General features: G+C 36.9%; 1 protein-coding gene across 6 annotated transcripts in view; it reads left to right on the forward strand.

Moving 5' to 3' along the window:
• Positions 1 to 18830, forward strand: part of YLPM1 (YLP motif containing 1) — a 45635-nt gene extending 26805 nt beyond the window's left edge. For 4 of the 6 annotated variants that reach the window (XM_077180488.1, XM_077180490.1, XM_054634130.2 and 1 more), the window contains 4 exons: positions 1699 to 1750; positions 6552 to 6682; positions 8144 to 8323; positions 8693 to 18830. In XM_077180488.1, the coding sequence (XP_077036603.1) occupies positions 1699 to 1750; positions 6552 to 6682; positions 8144 to 8290 (330 nt within the window). In that variant the 3' untranslated portion in view covers positions 8291 to 8323; positions 8693 to 18830. Of the gene's footprint in view, positions 1 to 1698; positions 1751 to 4488; positions 6381 to 6551; positions 6683 to 8143; positions 8324 to 8692 lie in introns of those variants that run through there. The other 2 variants (XR_008534391.2, XM_077180491.1) reach the window with 2 other exon arrangements.
• The last annotated feature ends 476 nt before the right edge of the window (positions 18831 to 19306 follow it).

Raw genomic sequence — 19306 nt, forward strand, 5'->3', positions numbered from 1 at the left:
TTGCCCTTTTGAGAACATTTGATAAGGGTTATGCAATTCATTTTGCTGCATTTAATCCTGTGAGAAAAGGGAGGTCTGAAGCTCCTGCCATCTGGCAGATGTCTTTGAAATATCCAACTGTCTTGTACCAAAGGATAAAGTCTGAATCTTTGCTTATCCTATTTGAGAACCAGGATATTGTATAGATTCAGCACACAATAGGCCATTTCACACCATCAAAGTCACTCTTCTTGCTATTATCAACTCCCATAGGATTGTTTGTAGCATTCAGACAATTCCTGCTTTTCTGTGCTTGATGGTATGAATTACTGATACATTTAACTTAGTGTTCTCACCAGTGTATCCCACATCACTTTGTTTAATGCAGGCTTTTAGCTGTGGTGTAAACTCTCTGAGCAAGCTTTAAAGTGCAAGTTGGTTTAAATGTATAAACATATGTATATACATGAAGTTTATTTATTTGTTACAAGGAAACATTGCAGCACAAACTGTTTTGGTTTGCATTAATTACAAATTTGATTAAAACCAAGAAAATCCAGAGATCCGATAACCTCGAGTCACTGATATATGTTTGATAGAAAAAGGTCATTCAAGGATTTTTTAAGAGCAGTGCTGAATATAATCAAATGCAGTGTGGCTCTCTGGAATTTACTGGAATACACGAATTTAGTAACACATAGTATTAACAAATACACATATATTTTTACCACAGTGGAAGCAACCTATAAATAAAGCAGGAAAGAAGTTAGTGTAATAAAACTGGTTTGTGGATTGTTTTCTTCTTGAAATCTTCTAGAGTAGTTCTTTTCCCTCTCTGTTAAAAAACATTCTAAAAAATAATTAAATTCTCTTGGAGGGCTTCCATTTACTACCTTGAACTTTTTTATGTGGTTGCAGAGGAACATAAGTACTTTTATACCAAAACTGAACAGCTGAAATGAGGGTTGCTTAGTAACAATTTACTCGTCAAAGAATATAAAAAGAAAATACAACAAGAGGCTAACTAAAATAAATACCTTTTTGCCAAATTTATTTTCATTATGCTCATTTACAAAGAATAAACTGCTAAAGATCATTACACATGGTGACATTATTTGTAGGGCAGAATTGTTTTATAAGAATCATTGCACTAAGAGTACTATTTTAAAATGAAAAGTAATACTTAAATCCTAGTGGCTCAGCAGATTCTCTCATTTAAACAAAAAAAGTTGTTTAATTGTGGATTAACCACTCATACATTAATTTAGTATGTCCCTTCAAAAGGCGTAAGTGAAACTTGTGTGTACTAAATCTGGGAATGTGTTCATAAAAACTTATGGTAACGTTTTCATTTGTGTTTGTAAAGCTTTGAATATTCTTTATGCCTGAAAGTTGTGTGACTTTGCCACCTGGAATAATACAATACAGTAACTGCACACTTCAGTGTGCGTTTGCTGTCTGTCAGACTCATTCTGGAGTTCTGTGTTTGCAGAGGGCAGCACTCTTGTAATGATTTACAAGGGCTACTGAAATCACTGAATGGCAAGTGGATGCAGAAGTTCTGAAATACCGAGTAATTGGTCTCCATCTGATAATGAGACTTGTGCCTTACAAAAAGAAATACCTTGAACTCCCGTTGTAATGCTGTTTCCAGTTCAAAAGTGATATGCATGTGTGTCTCTCTCTAATCCTCCGAGCTTCTTTCTGTGTATGATTTAGGGTTACATTCCGAAAAGCAAATGGGAGATGGACACTTCTGAGGCAAAGCTAGGTGGGTATTTATTTTTTCCTGTTTCTTATAGTTGGTATCTAATGATATGTGCAAGACTTGAATTTTTGTTTTTACTGTGCCTCCTTGCAAATACAAATAAATGCGTTGATTTCATACATGTGTCTGAAACTGCAAAAGCGTCTATACAGAACAGGAATTCATCTTCTGCTAGAGGCAGGAGACTTTACTACTTTCTAATCATCACTATTATATATTCATTAATTGTTGTTTCATTTGGTCAAGGAAAGTACTTTGTCTTCAAATTTGAAAAAAACAGTATTTATATTCTTCATCTTTCTGTGTTTATTATTTTTATATAAGCAAAGAGTCAACTCACATCACACTGTACTCTCTTTCATATTGCATACCTTTTTTCCTAAGTGTCATCAGTAACTTCTTGCATTCTTGGAGACATGCCTCATAGCTGAACTGTATTGAAGATGCTTCTCACTTTTCAAAATTAACATCTGTGAGGACAAAGTAGTGGCATGCTTTGAAATTGGTTCTGAATGATTAGGTGTCAGTATATCTTTTCAGCATCTTAGGCATTGAAAAGTTTAAAGTTCATTATGCTTTGCAGTTCCAGGGGAGCAATAGAATTCTTCTTAGTAGCATGTAAAATGGACTTTCCAGGAGCACAAGGACACAATTTTTGCTGTACTTTTTTGTTCTCATAGTGCTGATATTAGGATTCTGTCAAAGTCAAAAGCAACTTTCAGGCAGAAATGCATGCACCACAGCTATGGTGAAAGGATTATTCATGGAAGGGGGTTTCTGGTCATTATGATCAGTTTTGTTGTGGGGTTTTTTTTTACTGAACAGTATAAGTTCTAAATGAAGGTTTTATCTAGGCAGTCTGCTTAGAACTGCTATTTTTGTATCATGTCCATGAGAAGTCACAAATAGCTAAATGGGACACAGCATTTCTTAACATTTTGTGGTTTGCTTCTTCATGTGTGGTACAGCCCTGTGCATCATAACTTTCCAATAACCAAAATCACAACTGCACCATAGAAATAGAGTTTGGAGGTCTAGTTTGCATAAAACAGCCTTTCACCTTTTGCTGTTAAGGGCTTAGCTACACCATCTCTTCTCCTGCTGTGCTCTCTTTTAAGTCATAGAAATAGTTGTGGATTATGTTGTTGATGTGGCACCTGCAGTACAAGCAGAGGCACCTTGTACTCTATGATTTTGGCATACCAAACAGCTAGGCAGTTAGACAATTAAGCTAGGATTGGTCTGCATTTTTCTTTTAAGCAATGATTTTTTTTAATAATGTAAAATTATTTCTGAAGTTCATGCTAAGAACTGTGTTATGTTTCCTTCCATAATGAAAACTCCATCATGTAAAAACCATGATTTTTATATGGTCTCCACTTAAATGTAAAATGGGGAGCAAGCAGCAGAGTCACTTTTATGCTAAAGTTACTTGACAAACTGTTGAAATAATCCTTTAACAGGCTGGATGTTAGCATACTGGAAGACAGATGCTAACAGATCCAGGTGCTGAGAAGGGCTTTCTATTAAATCCACATTTACAATTTTACTTTTATTACTACCCTCTAGATTCAGTTTCATATATATATATATAAGTCTATAGATTAAAAATAAATTCTGACAGAACTTAGGTTTTAAAAAAGCCAGGCATTCCTATGTAAAAAAATGCAGTTTCTTTGGAAAATTACTCTGCCAGGACAGTCAACATTTAGCTTAAGGAGTACATTAGAAGCACTTGCAGTCTGTGAATAAGAGTTACTATATTTAATTCACAATAAGGCTTCATTGTAGATGATCAATTATAATTATTTCTGGAAAGGCATGTAAGCTGTGGTGTGCATTACTTACTCCAAGACTGAGTTATTTCCTGGGAGGTGGCCTGCCCATTGGGTTTATTGCTTTAGTCCCAGAGGGCACACATTTGCAGAATGATGTACGTGCAGACTCCAAAAATTATGCTCTGAGTCTTGTTTTGCTTTTTTTTATTTTCTTTCTGAGTAGATGTTGTTTACAGGAGAGCACAGTAAGGTCTTGCTGATTGTAATAAACCTCAGAAAATGTCTGAAAAGTTTGAGTTCTAACTGCAAACACTGACTTGTGACAATTGCCAAGCATATGACCCAGAGCTCTCGCTTTAGCACAGACTTACTTTATTCTTACATTCCTCTTGAGTGCGTGTGTGATTTATCCTTTCCTTATATGCTGTGCACAGCCATAATTTCATTCTGAAAGTCTATTCATGGGTCTTCTCAGTGCATAATGCACAAAGGTTCTTATGTTGAAATTTAAAGTAATCGACTCTAATTTTTAAAATTTGACTGTAGTGTTTAGTGCAGTCCTTTGTTTCAAGGTGTGGCTTAGTGGCAAGTTCTACAAACTTTCAGGAATGGAGAAATGGGCTCTGGTGTACCTGAAACTTTGATACTGTTGTACAATTTGCTCTAGAATACAAATGAGATTCTACATAAAACTTCGTGGCTTTTGTATAACAAGGGCAAAATTTAACTGATTCATTTATTTAGATTTTGAAGGAGCTAATTAAATTAGTTGCTTTTATATGTTACTTTAAAAATTTTAAAGGTGAGTTTTTAAGTTTTGTGGGTTTTCAGAAATGCTTCTGCTTTGTTGTTTTTAAACATGAAATGATAAAATGATGTTCAGTAGTTTAACACTAAATAATCAACAGCCATAAATAATCATAAGCACCAGTGTTACAAAATGACACCTTGTCTCATTTTCAGAAAAGAACATTCTGAAATAATCCTTTGGGGCAGGTTTTTGACATTTGTGTAGTGTCTGCTGCACGACACATGTACCTTGAACTGCAATAGTATGGATGGAAGCAGACCTCTCTGGAAAAGCAATCCAGCTTCAAACATGAAAGGACATAACTTTTTAAAATAAATCCTGTGTAGCAGTAACAAAAAGGGACAGAGAGGAACTGCATATTCAGAACAGCTTCTGAGCTCTGTACTGACATTTGGGCATTACACATTTCTTGGCAATGTTTTCAGTTGTTTGGTGTGCAGCAGGGAGTGGGAAACTTAACTTACTTTCACATTGGTAATGAGGTGAGCTTGTATCATAGTTTCCTTCCAACAGGAATATGTCTGTCTACAGGTACTTGCCAACAGAGAACTCCTACGTTTTCACTTTTTCATGTTCCTAAATGCTCCTCAATGAGTTTGTTGATCTCCTTTTCAATGTTATTCTTTTCTGGAAAATGCTGAATGCCACAAATTATCTACACTTATTGAATGTAGCTGGAGTAATAGAGGAATATTGTATAAATCAATTTTGTCTTCTAGAGGGAGTGTCGCCTTTCTATGGAGATTGAGCATCAAATTTGGCAGATTTAACTTAGAGCAAAAGAAGAACCTTAACTAAATAATGTAATAGATACAAATATTCCGAACATTTTTCTTAAATGTTGGCTATTTTAAGAAGCAGGGGGATTATAATGTTTTATTAGAAGAAGTTCTGTATCTGTTCCAGGGAAATGGGGCAGAGGTGGAGTCTTTAAAAGGTTTTGAGGTGTGTGAGGGAGAAATAACTTCATTAGTTTATGGACTTTAAATTATACTAGCATGTCTACAGTACCATTGCCTCACATTATCTCCATTGTTACTCTTCTCTCTCCCATATTAAGTAAAAAAACTCATCTCTGAACTGAGTTTCTTTAAGTACATACCTTTGAATATCATCTTCTGCTATCCAAAAAATAATGCTGCCTTGTATTTGGTCTATTTCTGAGGCCTTTTTTGGGTGAATTTAATTACAACAGTGACTTCTGAAACAGTATTTCTAACATCACTGGTAATGGTTTAATGAATGTAATTGCCAAGAATAGTGTTCCTTCTACACATACTTGAATTGTTTGCTTATAAAGTGGTAGTTTACATCGACAGAAGTAACAGAATTTCCTTTGACTTGTAGAGCCGGTTTTCCTTTTCATGCTTTGTTGTTCATAATTTTCCAATGAATGTTTCATCTCCTTTCCAAAGACAGTTTGCCACATAATTTCAAGAAGGTGTTGTTTTCTTTACTGAGAATAAGTGTCTAAAGTGGAACAAAATTTTAGAAACTAGGAACGGAATTGTTCCTCCACATGTATCGGTTCAATAAGAAAAAGAAGAAAATGAGGACTGTTGGACAAATGTACTGTTCAAATATTCATGACTGACCTCTTACACCATGAAAGAAAAGATTCTGAGATATTTTTCTCCCAGTCCTGGAAGACTTTTTAAGTGGTTTGCCTTATGGGGAGAGAAAAAGAAAGGGGAGGATCAGGCTTTCTAAGGAGCGTTTTTGTTTAGCAGAAACAGTATCTCAAAAACTTGTCTTTGATGCATTAAGTTATATAATTGCCACTTGTTCCCTGAAACTGCATGTATGCAATGTTTGACACAGTATTGATCGCCAAATTTGGGAAAAATGCTACACCTTTTAGTATTGTGTTCAAATACAGAAAGATGGATCTGTGGTTCCCAGCTATTGTTGGCTATGTTGTACCTGTAAGGGCAGACTCCATGTAGATCTGGAAGAGCAAACCTTTTCTCCCTCATATAGAAAACAACACTGGGTGTTATTGCCACACAGTTAACATGAAAGATCAATAAAACTTGAAAACTGTGTTGAGTCTTCTTTAGTTTATTTCAACTCTCATCATTGCACCTATCAAGACAAGCTGGATGTACAAATTCTGCTGCTCGTTCTTTTAAAAACTTTTCCACTCTCGTCTTGTTTGTGTGAATAATAGAAAAAATAATCTCCCTTAACACTGAGGCTCTGTGTTTGTTCTCAGACAAACTGGATGGTTTGCGGACTGGCACTAAGAGAAAGCGTGACTGGGAAGCAATTGCCAGCAGAATAGAAGATTATCTGCAGCTTCCAGATGACTATGATACACGTGCTTCTGAACCTGGAAAGAAAAGGGTAATAAATTTTCAAATGACTTACTCTCTGTATATAACCCTTTAATGGTCTCTGTGAAAGAGAGCTTATATCAAGTCATTCATTGTCTGTGAATATGGGAATTTCATTGACTCCCTTTTCATTTTGCTGTTGCATTAGATTCTGTAAGAAATTATGCCTGCAAGTAGGGTCTTCCAGAGGTAAACATATTAGTTATAACAGAGCTAGGAATTGTAGATAATACAGATTAACTATGCATGACACGGTCTGAATACCAAGTGCTGCTGCATGTTTAAATTCTGTTGTGAAAAAAGGGGAAAATCATAGAGGGAGATGAAAGATGTCATAGAAGGAGGTGGTAATGTTTTTTTTTTTTCCCTCTCTGCGAAATAGAAAGACCAGCTTTTGCCACTAGCAGTAATCTGAATTAGCTGTCAGTGTTTGGGTATTGTTTTGCTCTGTAATGTCAAATAGAAAACTGATAGTACTTGATGTCTGAGAGAAATGGAGGTACTTAAGGCACTAGCAGAGGAGATGATGGTGGAGGAAAACTGACATTGCTTATCAGCAGAAATGTCAGGGGAAATCCAAGTAGACTGAGGATAGGGAGGTGCTGGCGGATAATTGATAAGGCTACATTTCCCAGTAACACACAGGCCTGAGTGAGACTAATCAGTGTGCAGAGAAGAGCTTTTCACTTACTGTTTTTTATTGTCCTGCAATAGTGTGTTTCAGCTGAGTTTCTAGCCTGGAGCCCTTCTTCATTGCACCTCTCCCCTCCCTCCTTCCTGTTGCTCTCCCTCCCATTGGTGTCTTGTTTTGGCAGTGTCACTGTGTATGTTAAGCAGGATAAATTAAAGGGATCTGCGTTGCCACGAAGAGGTGCAGTGCAGATAAGGAGATGTAAGATGGGGAAATAACTTATGTATGAAAAAGGTACTTAGTGTAAAGAAATAGTGGAAAATTTTAAATAGAAATATATCATGGAAGATAGATAAGAAAAACTATCCTTCATTCATTTATTCATTGCTGACTTGCTCTTTAACACTGTCTTTCTGTAGTTTCATAGTCATCTTCTAGACGTTTCCATTGTGCATTTGAAAGACAGATTTCCCAGAAAAATAAAACAGTAAATAATAATAAATAGTAACAGTAAATAAAACAGTCTTGGATAATTCTTCCCGCAGAAAGTGTTGCTTTGAACAGAGAAATTATTGTAGTAGTTACACTTCAACTCTCAGAGCTGTAGCACTGAAATGGAAAAAGCTTATCATCTATACCTTTTGTCTACTCTGTAGAACACCTGGTCCATTCAGTTAAAAATAATTTCCCTCTTTACCTATCAGAAAAAACATAATACTTACCTGTTCTAAGGAAAATGAGTAGAAATTAGTATTCTTGTATTCTTACTTGCAGTGGAAAGCCTAGATTCATACCTGGATTTCTTGGAAGATTATTGTACTGATAGGATGTTCTCCATAGGTACGATGGGCAGATCTAGAAGAAAAAAAAGATGCTGACAGGAAAAGGGCCATCGGTTTTGTTGTTGGACAGACTGACTGGGAGAAGATAACAGATGAAAGTGGTCACCTTGCCGAGAGAGCCCTCAACCGCACCAAGTATATATGAAAAAGTGGTTAAGTGGATTTTTGTGCCTTTAAGGTAAATATTCATCTTCCATTGTTCCATCAATGTTTGTAGCCTTGCTGTTTTTCAAGAGTTGAGGCTGAGTTCACCCCATTGTTAGGATTCTCCCAGACAAGGTTATTTGATTTGAAACTTGGTATAGTAGGTGTCAGCTGTGCCTATGTTGACATGCACCCTTCTGTACAGCACCTGACAATAAAGGGGGAAGGATTATCAGCTCTCAGATCTCCCAGCCTTATTACAGGAAGCTTGTGGTTCCATTTAGAGTAGTTTAGCTGTGTGCCTATTAGTCCTGTTGAGTTCAGATGTTGCTTATTATATCTTAATTCTAACCATGTTAATTGCTGGTTTACATGACATAACAAACTTTTCCTTTCTTTACAGGCCATTTGCTCTGCGGAGAAGTGAACCAAGGTGTCATGAGCATCTTGCATGGGTCATGTCACTCCCACCTTCACAGTTTTTCTTTGTTACTTTAATTTCAGCAATTTTCTTGAGATACTGGCAGATAACTGGCAGTGCCCTCAAAAAACTCATTGAATCCCACTATTCCTAAGTGAGAGAGAAAGTTTACTTTTTAATATTTTTGGAGGGGAGGGAGGGGGAGGGTCAGTAGTTTTAGCTGCTCCTTGTGGGATAAAGTGGAAGGATTAGACAGATGTTACCTCCACTGTACCATCACAGAATGTTTATCACCTTTGCTCTGTGGATGTTCTCGTTTTATACTGTATGTACCTTGTAGCTTATTGTATTAGGAAGCAGAACAATAAATTTCACTATAAACTCAGTGTTCTTGGTGGACCATGTAGTATGGTTTTTGTTTGACATTTTGAATGTGGTCTGTGTTCACATGTTAGTGCTCAGAACCATCCTTACCTGGAAGACATACTGTGCTCATATTCTGGAATGTGTCCTGTCTTCTAGGTTTTTCACCTGCTCTTCTTCTCATAGACAGATCCATTAAGACCTCTGGTCTTGCTGGCCTTTAGGAGTTCACGTTCCTGGAAAGCAGGAATATCATTATGTTTGGAACCTAGTTTCTCAGTTATGTCAAATTTTCGTTACTACGTGAGTATGAATTCTGTTGGGTGGTTTTGTAATGTTCAAGGTAGCAGTGTATGAAAAACTTGTCTTTAATGCTCTATATGAAAACAGGTACTATAGAATTTTCTGAGGGACAGCCTAGAAAATTTGGTCTTCTTATGTCTTTTATTCAACACTAATCCCTATCAGGGTATTTAATTCTATTCGTAAGTCTACTGAGTCATAATGATACATCATTAAAAGAAGTGACAAAGACCAGAAGTTATACCCTTCTTTTCCTTTGATAAATACGTTAAGCTTGATGCAAAAAAAGATGAGTGAATAACAGTCCACACTACTAAAAGTGGTACAGATTCTTCATAAATGCTTCTGCAGAGCATTGAGTTTGCTGGTGAAAACTTTCTTTTGTCCTCACAGGTTTCAAAGCAAATGCTTTGCATTTATGATGTCATAGCAGGAAGGATGTTTAAATTTGAAAATAATTGCTGTTTTAATATTGAATTGAATTTTTCTCCTGATCTTTCTGAGGAAAGAAAATGAAGTCCTGAATTTTCCTTCTCTGTTGTGTGATTACATTGTACTTTGCGTCTAGGTTGGTAAATCAGCTTGTTCTGGTGTGGTGGTATAGTTTAGGTTGTTAAAGGAGAGCATGGTTGTAATAGATGGCTTTGTTTGCCATTCTAATGTTTTGGTTTATTGGCTGCTTCTCAGCCTTCTCCATGGTGCATGATTAAAAGTTCTTCAGTAAACAAGGAGAATAGCTGAACTTGTATTATGCCCCAAATATGTTTAATACAAGAAAATTGAGCTCCCTGAATGCAGCATTTTTAAAATAGAAGGTATTAAATGTACATTTTCTGCATACATTTACTTTACATAGCATATATGCTTCTAAAATGTTGCTCAGTAAGTACTCTTTGAATTGTGACGGAGAATTGTTGACAAAAGAAAACTAATAGTTAACAAGAAATGAGTACTGTGTATTGCTGTGGAAATCAGGTGAGCTTCACTTTGGAGAAGTTACTCTCAGGTATGTGTAAAATGGGTTTCAGTCTATACTCAGTTTTTTATAACAAAACTGTAGTTCTTGTGGCACACTGTGAGTTGATGCTGCTTCTTGACTCTTAAGAACTGATAGTGATTTTATCTGTATTTTTGGTAATACAACTGTACCAGATCCTTTTCTAACATTTTTCTTTTCAGACTAAAGAGTACTTCTGGAGCATTCAAATGGATAGTGTCTGTCAGAAGTTATAATATTGTTTACTGGTTTTACAAATTTTGAAATTATTTTAGCAGATAATACTGAGAGGTTATGCCATGCTGTTTATTCTGTGGTGCATGTAGAACTAAAGAAAAATGAGCAGAGAATATACATAAAAATACACTTTACTCTGATGAGAATTGACAGAAAATATATCAGTCTTGAAGTTTAAAGCAAAATTCAGTTATGAAAACATACCATTGTGGACTGTTGTCAGACTGTTTGACCAGAAAAGGCTGAAGGGCTTGGATTTTGTTGTTTTCCTGAAGTTCAGTTGTTTTCCCCTTCTTTTGTACAGAAATAGCAATATATCTGTAATCTTTGCCATTTGTTTCAGTTGGTTTGAACGCTTAGCAAATCACTCTTCAACTTTTTGATGGGAAGTGGCTCTGAAAGAAAATAACTTATGCCAGAACAACAACCTATAGCAGATTCTACATACTCCAGACATTCAGTGACTGAAGAAATCAAGCAAAAAAAGAAAAATTCATCATTGCTGCTGGCAGAACTGAAATAGCTAGCTAGTTCCTTGCTTGGCTCCTAACCATAGGTTGGTGATTAGTGATTTTGCTTTTGTCTGGGAAGTCCTTAAGTACAGAATACATTGTCTTGATCCTGATTTAGCTCTTACTCTTATGCTCGCTGAAATTGTCAGTAGAACCTTTCACAGTACTGAGCAGAATGAATTCCAGCTTTCATTGATATCTAAATAGGAAGATATGCATCTAGCACTCTCATGTAGTGATCCGTCTTTGACCATGCATGCAACTGTGCTAACTCTAAGTTAGCTGTTTCTGTGCATCACATTGAAAAATTCAGCTCTGAAAAAAACATCAGCTACTGCAGAATGGAGTTGCTACCTTCTCAGCAAAGTTGACTGTTAAAACAGTATTTTCTGTGAATTATAGTTTCTTATGACGCTTCAGTTTTTTCAAGTCAGTTTGCTTTTTTAATATTGAAGCTACCTGTCTCATGAGAGAAGTACATGTGGTTTTTACAAGGCAATGTGCAACATGCTGTGCTATGTGAATAGAGCACTGTTGTCATCTTCAGTCACCTTGTGTTTTACTGTAGGATTGCTCATGGAGTGTGATGGTCGGACTAGGGAAGAAAGAGCGAAATAATAGCTGAGAGTATTAGGTCAGTTCTAGAAATTTGTTTTTCTGTTTCCTCAAGTGTTTACATCAACAAAGATAAATAACTTACCTTGCATTATTAGTTCCCAGTCTTTTGAAGGGAAGAATTGGTATTGGTACAAGTTAGTTTTACTTTTCACACACACGTCAAGTTGGGTTTGGCATTTTTTGGACTTTGCTTCAGTCATCTTTGTTAACCCTGTCCATTAGTTTTTCCGTGCTTGTCGATACATAGACTACATCACTGCTCTTTTCTCTTTGTAAGGCATTGTTTTAAATATTTTCAGAAGCCTTCTAATCTCTGAGCAACCGTTTAGGTAATAATGGGGATACTGAGAGGATTTCAGTAGAATCTTTTCTGAAATAGTTGAATTGGCAAAGTGGAATTGTAACATTACACTGAAATATATATGAACCTATCCCCAAAAAGCCCACTCTAATGCAGTTGAATAGTTAAAAACTATCATAGAACTGTAAGTTGCGAGTCATATTAGAAAGTGTGATTCCTACAGAAGTATAGTCTGTTGGTAGTGTGCTTTCAAGTGAGAGAGAAGAACATGACCTCACAGCCAAAATTACTTTTTCCCAATTTGAGATTTCAGCATCATTGGAACACTTTGAAAATCCTTTTGAAAAGAATGAAGTAATTCTGCCTGTGGGACGCCTTGCTGTCATCTAAACAAATTTATTATTACTAGAAGAAAAAATACTTTGTTCATTTATATAAATGCAGCTGTCATGGTGAATCTTTTTTTGCCCTTAGAACACATTTTCCCTTATCAGACTGGACCATCTCATGTTGCTGCCACCCACGCAATACTGGACAGACCTTGGGATTTGAGGAAATATGGTTGAGCTGGGTTTGGAAGCAAAATATGCTTTTTTGCTATGAAGTTCGTGGTGTCTCTGGCAGCATGCAGCTAGTTAGCTGTGAGCTGACTGAACTGAAGGCCTGGAGCTCTCCTGGGAGTATTGTAATTCAGCATTCGAGGACTGGAAAGGAGAAGCAATACTGCATTTTCTTTGCTTATGGAATGTTCGAATGGCATGCATCCTCAGGAAGCTAAATAGTGATGGATACATGGTGCTTTCTGTTATGTCTCACTTCACTGTTTAATGTTTCCCAGATTACTTATGGAAAATGAGTTCTAAATTCTGATCTTGGGTCCACTGACAATTTGTGATCAAACTGCAGCAGGACAACTTGCATACTATGAGGTAAAATATTTGAGGAGCAGACGTGACCATCTCACTTGAGATCTGTACACTTGGAGCATCAGCTATTCTTAAACTGTGGTTATACTTAGTTTTCTTGTCATAATAGAAATGAGAAGACAAAGAACAAAAGTTTCATAGAATTTAAAATATGAATGGCACATTTCTGGTTTTGAGCCTCTAGGGCAATCATCTTTATTCTCTTGTAAAACTTAAATCAAAATTGTTTTCTCTTCTGTTCATCTATTTCTACATGCGGGAGTCAGAATCCTTCAACAAACTAAAGGACTGTTTACTCTAAGGAACACTTATAATTTCTGCTCAAGATTAATCACTTACTTCTTCATGATGAAACTGCTTTGTTTTATTCTTACATCTGAAGTGTTCCAGCAACTGCGATTTCTCTTCCAAATTTGCATGGTACTGAGTCTGCAGCCTGGAGCCTTAAGTCTTCCTCTTGCTTGTAGATTGGAAAATTAGTAACAACAATATTCCATTCAGATGAATTATCACCTTCTAGCTCATTAATACTTTTTGGAAGAAGAATGTATTTTTATTCACAATTTTGCTTAAATCAGGTAAGCTGAAGTACTGTAACCAAACAAAGGCACAGCAAGTTAGTGCAAATGGAGAGGCAAAAGTGTTTTGAAGTTGCTTATATTTTCTATTCTGTGTCAGGTTTCTTGACAGGAGGCTCTAGTCTCTTTGAATTTAGGATTTAGTATTTCAATATGCAAAACCAAAGGTGTAAAGTTGTCTTGGTGGAAATGACACAGTTTCATTTTTTCCTAAGATTTTTCTACCTCATGGAACTCTCAGATTGAATCTTTTTGGGAGGGGAGACCTCTCCCTACGCCTTGTGCTCTGGAGTGTCTGTCAGTCAAATGTTTCTCTGTACTGTTTCCCTTGTACGTGTGTACAGGGACAACTTTTATTTCCATAACTGATCAATATACACCTGTGTGAATGGATGTTCAGCTTTACACAAGAAATTCCTTGTGCTGTGCTTTAGGAGGGCATCTGAACTGTCTGCTGGGACCAGTATATTCCTATATGAAGTTACTGTTTGAACAGTTAGTACTCTTAAAAATACCTGAAGACTGCAAGGTTGTCATCATCAATTCCTGTGATGTTGCTGTCTTTGGAGAGAAATTATAACTGCAGTGGTCCTTGGGGGGAAAAAACCAAACCCAAAGAAGGAAAAGGAGTTCAGGTAGTTTTACTCTAATTATCAGAGCTGGAATCTGTCTTGTGTGGGTAGAATGTGCTAGCAGCTCCACTGTCTGAGATGTCTGATTTAGCTACTGGCTGCAAATATGTTTATGGAGGAGAATCTTAAATTAATCCCTGCCATTTTTTGCCTGCAGGTCAAGAGTATAGTTGAGCAAGCTGATTTAGAAAGCAGTTTGTCTTGAAGAAGCTTTTTAAGGGTTACATGTAAACTGAAACATTACCAAAGGAAAGAAAAAAGTCTTTGAAATCTAAAATGTTTTGTGTTTAAATCTTGTAGGATGTTAATTCTCTGCAATTAGCACAGGACTGGAACAGAGCAGCAAGTCTTCCTGTGTCAGAGTGTAAATAGCTTTTAATTGCAGAAACTCAATATTTCTATTTAAAATTACTTCAGTGGTGACATACACTGTATGTGGATGACAAGATATCTTAAACAGCAGTTCAGGGGGTTTTTTTTCTGTTTTGGTAAGTTTGATGCAAATAGTAATAAAAGTTTTATTTGACTACTGTTACTGACCCAGGTACAAGCCTTTGTATGTATGTGGCTTCTGGTTTTTTGAGGAGACCGTATTACTGTTTGAAGGCCAGAAAACCTTGCTGACCAGCACCTACATTGTTTCAATGTATTCATCTGTGGATGCCCAAAACTCTCGTGCAAGTGATGAGTCTTTACTGCTATGCTTTGAGGTCCAATTTCCATTGAACTACAGTTGCCAAATTCTTTTCTTTGAAGGTGTGGACAGATCAACTAATCTGGTACCAGATCTCCTCAATTAGTCACACAGAAATCAAGAGTTTTCAGGTAATGACAATCAGATGGCACTAAAGCATTGAATTCATGTTAGGATTAAATTGGGGGAAAAAAACATTATATTGATTACACAATAATTTAATTTTTCTGGTTTCATATTGCCTGATACAGTTATAAACCAGTAACTTCTACTTCATGAGAGAAAGGCTACTTTTTAATGAAAAAAAAATCAGTGATGAACATTGTGCTGTTGTGTAGACTATCACTTGCAGGTCACAGTCAAGATTTTGTGCTTCATTGAACCTGCAGAGTATAAACATGGAACAAGATCTTTCTTCTGCTTTAGTGAGAGGCATCAAAATTAAATGGTCATATATATCCTCCTAAAAACCTTTACAACTGCTGACTTCTAATGGAAAATGGGTTTTAACTTTCTAATATCTGCTTTTGGAGTGTTAAGTCTTTAAATATACTGTAGTAAGAAATAATGCTTCTGAAGCCTTCCAGAGTTTCTTATTGCATCTTTTGTGGGTTTTGGTTTTGGATTTTTTCTTCTTGGAGTGAAGAAAAATAAGGATAAATATCCAAGCCAAAACACTAAGGATACTTCTTGTAGAAGAACCTGCTAATTTTTCTCTGCTAAGAAGGCTCAGAACTTCAGCTGGATCCAGAGGCACTACGGAGATCTGTCACAATGGAACAAACTTGCAGCTCTAATGGCAACTGTTTGTGCAAACCTATTCAATGTGCAGTATGAGTGCTGCACAGTTTGCAGGAGGTACTTTACAGTTAGGAGGAACATGAATATTCTTTTCCAAGAAGTTGGCAATCTACATGTTGCTTTATTAAGAATATAACTATCTGTATCTCCTTTCCCTTCTCTCAATAGCCAAAGAAAGTCTGCTGTAAGGCTGAAGGGATGGCCCTGAAGTTAACTTGGCCATAAACAGCCTCATTTTTACTCCAAAGCCTACCTGTTATAGTCTCGTTGCAGTGTATATGGTTCAGATGTAGCTTGAGAAGAATATTCAGGTGCCTTTAAAGCAATTCTTTTACTGATCTTTGGATCTCCCTCTTCCATTTTGCATTTGGGGGAATGCTCCATCTTTGTGCAGGATGGTGGATGATGTCTTGTCATTTGGAACTGTGTGGGATGTGGATTCATGTGCTGAGGCACACCCAGTGTCTGAAGGCATGGTATGGTCAAGTGTATTGATAACATAACTGTGTGCTCAATCTTATCAGTGCAGAAATCAGTTGTCATGCCAGGACACTTTCCCAGTGCTACAGCTGTGTTTAAATATCTTATGGGGAAAAACAGACATTGGAGAGGCAACTGCACAAAACCTTCCTCCCTGTTAATTCTCAGTGCTCCTTTATTTGTACCAGGATTTAGAGCTATCACATGTAGATTTTTCCCAGGTAGGACTGGATTTTTTGGAACGCCATACTTCCCTTGTCATTACTTCTACAGATTTCTGTTTTACACCTGCATGATATCTGAGTTACATCAACAGTACTTGCATTTCTCTATCCTCTCTACCTCCTTCTCCCCCAGATTTCTTAATTATTATTTTCTAAGTCTGAGAATCCTTTCTTGGCTTTAGCTTTCAGTGTGCTAGAGATGTTATGTTTTGGGTGTGGACTTGCAATTCTATGGTTTATTTCCCGTGGAAAAAGTCACCGAATGGTTGCAAATATATTCAATAATAGACTGAATTCCATTCAATAATAGACTGAATAAATACAATTGAACTGGCACAAAAGGCTTATAGGAACAGCTTTGAGAAATGGTGAACTGAGTTTTGTGAACTGCCAAAGCAGCAAGATCCTTGGATCATGGCTATGTCTCAGGGATGATGCAAGGCACAGTAAAATTTTCTGAAAAGGCCTTTGGGGCACTACATACTGCTTTTGGGTGATGTCAGTGCAATGCTCCCAAAGAATACCTCCCTCACTGGTTCCAGCATCGTTTACAATAAGAAGCTGCTCTGCCAAGGACTGCTACTGCCACTATTTGCCAGAGAACAGCCTCTGCAGAAAAAACAGTTGGATGGCCCTGAGGTGGATGGTTGGCTGTGGCTAACATAACAGGCCACACAGTAATATTAAGAGAGGTAAGATCTTGTATTGATAAATGTGGTTACTGACTGAGGCCTTGATACTCATTATTTGTCAAGTTAGAGTATTCCCACATAAGTGTTGGCCTGTGATTCATGACACAGTGAAGAGCTAAACTTGCTTTTCATTGGCAATAAATTTGGAGGCAAATCATCACCAATGGTGGTGTGGTGTTTGGAGTATATCAATACCACTAGTTACCAGGGAATGGGATAGTCATTGGTGTTGCTGAGGGTGTAAGGAAAGAAATTACTTTTTTTTTTTTTTTTTTGCTTGAAATACCCAAAGCAGTTTTATAGAAACAGCCTTACAGCAGCTCAAGAGACAGATGATTCTGTAGTTTTGTCTTTGCTATTCAAGAGTTCACACAACAACAATTTGTTCTGCACCAAGCAGATGCTCTGTGCCACTGCAATCTTCTCCAGTGTAGCTTGTCAAGAAACACCAATCCAAAGGTAATTCCTCCTAGCATGAGGTGGCCCCTTCTAAAAAATGACGTGCAGTCATCTTTATGAGTAAGCCCAGGACCTGCAAGGATTTTGTTTCCCTGGTTAGTATGAGTATTCAAATGCAGAAAACATTGCCAGCAGCATCCTGGTTACATTGCAGTTTGGAAGATGCTTACACAAGCAAGTCATACAGTGTTAATGGACATGTCTCCAGTTACATGGGTGAGTATGGTATTGTCACCTCTGTACATTTCAATAAATAATCAAAGCTCTGTGAAGTTTTTGAAGCAGAACATTTCTCACCAGATCACACACTCCCGCCTTGGCCTGGTCTGCTACAACTTCATTACAGCCAAGAACTGTGCCATGAATGCTGCCACTGACGAGACCGTTACCGAGATGATGTTTCTTACTTCCTGATCCGTCCAGTTCCTGTAAGAATTGCCCTGGTGTTTTGGATTACATTGCTTATTAAAAGTTTAGTCAGAAATGGAGGTGATTGCTGTGAAGCTCAGGGGTTAGATAGCTGCAGAATAAGTGGTTTGTTTGAAGTCACAGAAAAAATGTTTTGTTTGAAGTCACAGAGCAGTGGAGCTCTGACAGCAGCGGTGACTCTGGGTGCTACAGTGGAGCTTGTGCTTTCCCAAGAGGTTATTTGAAGAGCACTGCCAAGTAAAAAGCACCTGGTTTTCTGTGCTCAGAAGGAAATGCCATTGTATGGGCACAGCCTTCCAACAAACTGAAGATCTTTGGGCTCACAGCTGCAGCCTGAGACATTGGGAAACATGAACAGGTGATAGTTCAGCTTTATAATGATTGTGCAAGAGGGGCAAGCACTCTGGGTTTTAAAAATACCATTTTACAGCATTACCTCTTTGTAACTGTAGGTACTATCCCAAAAGCATTTTATCTAAAACCAGCCTTTGTAATTGTTTTTATTTCAACACAGGTTGCAATGCCAATAATAGGGACTCAGTACATGCAGAGATCTATAGGGCTGGCCTCATTTTTCCCTTGAGCCTGAATTCTTAGTGGCTTTTATTATTCTCCTTATGGTTACTTTTTCTTGAAACCCTGGAAACTAGACATAAAAAACAATTACTTAAGCTGTTGTATAGTCTGTGTTTGCTCTCTGAGAACCAAATGAGGAGAAGTTTTCTATTGAGATGTATAGATATATGTTTATATGTGTACATGTTAGGTAATTTTTTAAAAAATACGAAGTATTTTTATCATTTCTTTGTGAAAAGCTATGGGTGACACAAATGTGCTTTGGAAAATGCAGTAAAATATCTTCCTTGAAGTGTCACATTTTTTTCCTCTATTTGTAGTTTTCATATACTCACCTTTTCACTTCACCACTTAGTTTTACCTGCTTATTTTCTATGATTGCAGTAAGATAAAAATATTGAGCTGTTGGGTACAGACTGGCACATTTAAAAATTATCCTTTTAAATCTAGTAAAACAACTAGAGAGAAAGCAATAAACATGAGGAGGGAAGATGCCATTTCAGTTCATGCTAGTTGGACTTTATGCTGTGTCATTAAGAGTTGCTTAGTAGGTCATCTGTACTGCCTGTTTTATTGGATTAGCAAAACCAAGAACAGTGTTTAGCCCTTGTACATAAAGTGAAAATTACCCTATAAACTTTTAATCAAAAGCCTAGTGCCAAATAACATGACTAAATTTGGAAAGCCTGTAGAAATACTGCAGATGATGATGATGACAGAGGTGGGATTGCTTGCTGTAAAAATGCTAAACACTACCTAAAGGAAAGAAAAACA

The sequence above is a fragment of the Agelaius phoeniceus genome, chromosome 6 (genome assembly GCF_051311805.1).
Source record: "Agelaius phoeniceus isolate bAgePho1 chromosome 6, bAgePho1.hap1, whole genome shotgun sequence".
Classification (NCBI taxonomy): domain Eukaryota; kingdom Metazoa; phylum Chordata; class Aves; order Passeriformes; family Icteridae; genus Agelaius; species Agelaius phoeniceus.